Here is a 5,895-nt window from a genome sequence, read left to right as displayed (position 1 = left end):
TTCCACATAGCACACATGTGATTTAGTTTTGCATGTTTGAGCTTCTTTACAAACCTGTTATCCAACAAAGATTTTTGGCAATTTTGTGTTCAGTTTTGTATATTATAGTCAAATATTGTTATTACAGTAGTAATTTCTTATTTTGTTTAATGTGTTTATTTAGTAATGATAATCAATGTACTTATTGTTAGTTATATTGATATATAAAAACAAAATGTTTGGCCAAATTGTGCAGCTCTACAAACAAGCGCTGTAATATTTTTTGGGCATTTTTGACAAATAAAGAAGATGTTTGTCTGAAAAGCTGTTTCTGAGTGTATGTATCCTGTTCTATGTGCACTGCCTCTTTCTCCGGTCAGCATTTTAACAGAGAGCCACAGCTTCTCAGGATGTGGTGATGGAATTAATATAAATATCTCTTTTACTTCTTCTTTTTTTAGAGATGACACATCAACTGTCCTTCAGAGGAAGAGGAGACGGAGAGACATGGCTTCAGACGTGATGTGCTTGTGTGTTGTTCTGCTCTTCTCTGGACTTCAGTTCACAACAGGTACGACTGAACAACAGAACGAGAGAGACTTATTGTCAGTGACAATTTGAGTTATATTTATGTATGCAAGTAGATTGTTGAACTGTTAAACAATTTAAATATGCTCTTGTTTTAATCATAAACTCATTTCATTTTGATCAGTTTCACAAAAAAAGCCCTTTTTTAAGTATTTTTACTCCTTTTGTATTTGTATAATTTGCACTGGAATACAAGACAAAAGTACAGATTAACAACAGCACTTTTCGATCCATATTTCCACTTAAGCTGTTTTCATGTAAAATCTATTAAAAATGAATGGAGATCAGTTGAAAGTCGTATTTTCAGACACAATTGTGTTCCAGGATACAGGCCAGAAAACAATCCGTTGCAATACCACTTGATTAAAAACACATAAAAAGTGGCAGTTTGCAGATAACACCGAATCATGTCCACAAATACTGTATTTCCAACGTCTGAGTACAAACACAGCATTAGACATTTACATTTAGAGCACACATTGACATTTGTGATTTAAGAATATTCAGATATTTGTTCTGTAAAAAACGAGATGATGATCATATTTGCACAGAGAAATACAGATGTTTCAGCAGATGTTTTGTGTTTTTGTAGGCTGTGCAGTAGTGTTACCATACATCACGTGTTCTCCAGGAGAGTCTGTGCTGCTGCCCTGCAGGGATATAAACTCACATCTCACTGAAGTCCAGTGGTGGATTGGTGATTCTCAGACCCACACTCTTCATTACTCAGTGTCTCCTCTGGACGCTATTAAAGGTCAGCGATACAAAGACAGAGTTCAGATTCAGGGGAATCTCTCGCTGTCCATCACTCGACTCAATGTAGACGACGCAGGAATGTACTTGTGTAAAACAACAGAGGCTGACAAAATGAGCAATGTTCATCTATATGTTGAAGGTGAGGAATGTTCGATTTCATAATAATACAAACCAAACATAAGACACTTAAGACGAGTCCTCACAAACTTTTATTGGTCACTTTTGAGATTTTGGGTTATTTGGCTTTTCATAAGTGTTGTTTCAAACTAATGGAGAGAAAACATTAAAAAAGTGTTTCTTCTTCTAAGTGTTGATTTTATTGTACCTTGTCTATTGGTTTGATTTAAACAGTCCATTTCTCCAGCAGTTCTGTTTTGTGTCTGCAGGTTGTTCTTTATCAGGGAATGAAGGATCAGTGGAGATCAGCAGATATTCAGGGGAATCTGTGCTTCTGTCCTGTTTGGTCAAATGTAGTCATCGTCATGAACCAGGTTCAGAGTTCAGATGGAAATTACCAAACTCCAGAGAAATAAACCTGAACATTAACTCTGCTGAACTCAGTCGACTCTATCAGGGCAGATTTCAGATGTTTGATATAAAGTCAGGAAACCTCTCTCTGCTGATCTCTAACCTGACTGAGGAAGATGAAGGACTGTATTCCTGCTGGAGTAAAGAGAATCAACACAAGAGCTTCACACTCACTGTTAAAGGTAAATATTGAATTATTGCATTAAAAATTATTTTGTTTGGAACAGGATGGTTTGCATAACTTTTTTTGTGTTGGGTTAGATTTAGTTTAATATCATTAAGCTACCATTGTCGTTTTTTTATTTCTTTTTTTTTTTTTTTACATACGTAACGTCGGATTACCAACTGAGTAAGTGCAAAGGCTCAACTGGGCCCTGCTTTAGTGATTTAAGAACTAGAGACAGGTCCCGAGAGGGTATTGAGGGGGGCCAGGAAGGAAGCCATATGGTTGAGCCTGGAATGTGAATGGAACATGCAAAAGAAAAGTATCCGTAACACAAAGGTTTCACACTGTTCACAGGATGCACACTGCCAGAGACTGAGCGGGAACCTAAAACCAAGTACACGGGTGACTCTGTGCTTCTGTCCTGCTCATGTAAAGACCCAAAGACCAATCCTAAGCACTTCAGATGGACCCATGTAGAGTCCAGTGGGACTGAAGTGTCCAGTCAAACTCTGCGGTATAAAGACAGAGTCCACACGTTTCACAAGACGACTCCATCAAATCTGTCTCTGTTGATCTCCAACCTGACCGAAGATGACCAGGGCACTTACAGATGCACAGTTAACAACAAAACATCCGCTGACACCAGACTCATCGTTAAAGGTGAAACTCTTAATCAACTCAATGATTCAAGTTCAGTGTGTTTTAGTCAGTGTTTCTTGAGTCTCTTTATCTTCCTGCAGGCTGTGTTTTATCCAAACATCACATCACCAAGAGCTCCCATCCAGGAGGATCCGTGATTCTTCCATGTTCCTGTGAAGATCCCAAAACCAGACCGGAGCACTTTGAATGGAAGCGAGCAGCTGTGAATGACACGCTGGTTTCAGACGCTGAGGAGATCAACGGCCGATTCCAGACCATCAGAGATTCTCCTCATAATCTCTCCTTACGCATCTCAAACCTGACCGAGACTGACCGAGGACTGTATGTGTGCTCAGTCAACGGCAAACAATCCAGACACGTCAACCTCACTCTTACAGGTGAAAACACCTCAGATTAGTTCAGATGAGACTGAAATGATTTCAGTGATACATGACTCTCTTTGAGCTTGACAGTGTTACATTGAGACAATGCTTTTAACATAAATGAGGACATTCGTGATCGTGAACTGAATTTTTTCCCGTGTGTTCTCAGATTCTGCTGTTATAAATCCTCTCGATTATCAGTACTATCTGATATTTCTGATCTGTCTGATGCTGCTGCTGGCGACTGGATGCATCTACCGGAGATTTAACCAAAGAGGTTTGAACACACACACTGGACTGTGAGAAACATCAGATGTGCTTTAGATTGCACTGATGGCTGTTCAAGATGAAGCAAACCTAGAATAAATATCTGGAGTTGTTCTTATTTTACAGCAAGGAAACAAAGGAGAGGAAGCCGACTGATCCAGAGCGATGAGGTAAACTATTCACTGAACATATGTATAACCATATCATGAGTGAGAGAGTTCAACATGTGTGTGTGTGTGTGTGTGTGTGTGTGTGATCTCTGCAGGATGACACGTACACAACTGCAGTCTACAGTTCATCTTAGAGACAAAACATCCTCGCAGATGAACACAAACACTGAAGAGTGTGCAGAAAGATAAAAACACACACATTTTCAACACACACAGTGACCAACAACGTTTTATTTTCTGTGGCAAAAAATAGTTTCTCTTAAACTTTCCCTTTGTCTATACACATTTTCTATCATTTTCACTCCCACTTACTCTAGCTGTATAATAAAAGAATTATATTTTCTAATTCTTAACCGTACTTGGTAATTACTAAATTGTGTCTTCATGACCATGTAAAATTGCATTGTGAAGACATTTTAGTAATGTTTATTCAGTTATATATTTGCATGAATAAGATACTATTATAGTTTTTATTGATATTTTGAATGTTTGAATTTTTATATGTTGTTTATGGTTTTTCTTGTGGTTTTGCTATTATTGTTATTAATAGCAGTATTTTTTTAAATATTTAAAATAAATATATTTTTAAATATTTATTAGTTATTAGTTTTAGTTGTTTTGGTACTTCAGTATAGCTAAATGAAAATGATAAATGCTATTTTATTTCTCTCTGAAATTATTTTTAAAATGTCATTTTGTTGTAGTATTTGGTATTAAACTAATATAATTAAGCATTGTCAAGTCAAGTCTGTTTTATTGTCAATTCTTCCACATGTACAGTACATACATACAGAGAATCGAAATTGTGTAACTTTCAAACCCTTGGTGCATACAAATAACACTATACACTAACAGTAGACATAATACAGATGAATACAGTTTAAAAATATATCAAATACAACCAGTAACACTTTATAATAACTGCAAGCTATGAATCATTAGTTAAGCATCAGTAAATAGTTCATTCATCATTTATAAAGCATTGTACCAACATTAATAGACATTAGTAAGCAGTTTATAAACACAGCTATAAATGCTTTATTCTTCATTAATAAGCATGTATATAACAAGCTTAATACATAGTTTCATAATTAATGATCAATTTATCATTTCTAAATTAAGCATTATAATATTTACATATCAGTTAGTAAGGAGTTGTCAGTGGTTCAAGAGCTCATTTGGACAGTATAAGTAAGTGATTAATAAACTATTTGAATGTACATTTATACATCTTATTATTCAGGCATATAGTAACAAGTACTCAGTGTGTTAATAAAGGCTTTATTAACACTTATTCCTACTCTAATTCATGATTAATTTAGGTAGCTATAAAACATTTACCAGTTTGTCAGTTAACTATTTTTGTGAGCTCATCTAAAGTGAGGACTATTTATGCCTCATAAAACAGATACAAGTTAGATTTAAAGGCTCAGTTATCTTCCGAACTGAAATAAAAAACACAGAGGGATGCAGAGAATAGAAATATTAATTTTCACAAATAAATTACAATGTACAACTGTACACTAATATCCATATATGAAACATTGTCATTTTATAACAAGATTCCATATAGGCCCTATCTGTGTGTTATTGTAGTCTATGTGTAACAGATTTTTCGACATATTATGCCATAGATAAGCCAATAGATATCTGATGTGGTATCCTATATTTATTCAAAAAACACATCAGTGCATGTTTATATAACGAAATATAAAAGATAGTCATGTATTTAGAAAAGTAACATAAAAATATACACACATATTTTTTTGTACATAGCTTGTTTATTAAAGTTGTATATAAAAAAAACTAGCCTATATACAAACCTTAGGCTATAATATACTAAGTAGCCTACATTGTTTATAATACATATATAAATTGCTACTAATAACATGGGAAGTTATATCATAAAGATATTACTAGACTATATACATCTTGGGTAGCCTATTGAAAATGAATTATTATATCTTCTTCTCTCCATATTTACGTATGTACATAAATATTTCACATTTTTCATTTTCGTGGATATAAATAGCCTAAGCCTATTTGACAACAAATATTTTAGACAAGGAAATATCTCCAGATTGATGTGTTTTAATAGTAAGTGTTTTAAAGTATTTTATAACATGATTCATATTAAAATGTTTTGTTGTTTATATATATATATATTTTTTAATCGAGTTCAAAAAGACCGTTGGAGCAGTTTCGCTGCGCGCCTTTTTTTTTTGCGAGGAATAAACAAAGCGCGCATTTTTCTCTCACAACTTTATAAGTTCAAAAGTGAGGTAAAAACTCAAGTAAACAATAAATATCATGTGTTTGTGAGTTCATGAAGGTGAGTCTAAAAGTATCAGCTGTATTGGTTGAAAATACGGTTATTGTTTCCGTGTGAAGAGAGTGCCATCTGCGGATTAGCTTCTGA

At 34.5% G+C, this 5,895-nt stretch overlaps 1 protein-coding gene across 1 annotated transcript; it reads left to right on the top strand.

The window, feature by feature from the left end:
* Positions 1–479: 479 nt before the first annotated feature.
* Positions 480–3,925, top strand: LOC113041771 (carcinoembryonic antigen-related cell adhesion molecule 5-like). Its single transcript, XM_026200403.1, has 8 exons — positions 480–550; positions 1,160–1,462; positions 1,710–2,033; positions 2,372–2,677; positions 2,758–3,054; positions 3,209–3,316; positions 3,433–3,476; positions 3,572–3,925. Exons 1-8 carry the CDS (start codon positions 487–489, stop codon positions 3,608–3,610), a joined length of 1,485 nt encoding a protein of 494 aa, XP_026056188.1. The 5' UTR covers positions 480–486; the 3' UTR covers positions 3,611–3,925.
* The last annotated feature ends 1,970 nt before the right edge of the window (positions 3,926–5,895 follow it).

The sequence above is a fragment of the Carassius auratus genome, chromosome 23 (assembly GCF_003368295.1).
Source record: "Carassius auratus strain Wakin chromosome 23, ASM336829v1, whole genome shotgun sequence".
Classification (NCBI taxonomy): Eukaryota; Metazoa; Chordata; class Actinopteri; order Cypriniformes; family Cyprinidae; genus Carassius; species Carassius auratus.
Note: the sequence above shows the minus strand (reverse complement) of the source record. Positions and strands in the feature narration are given on the sequence as shown.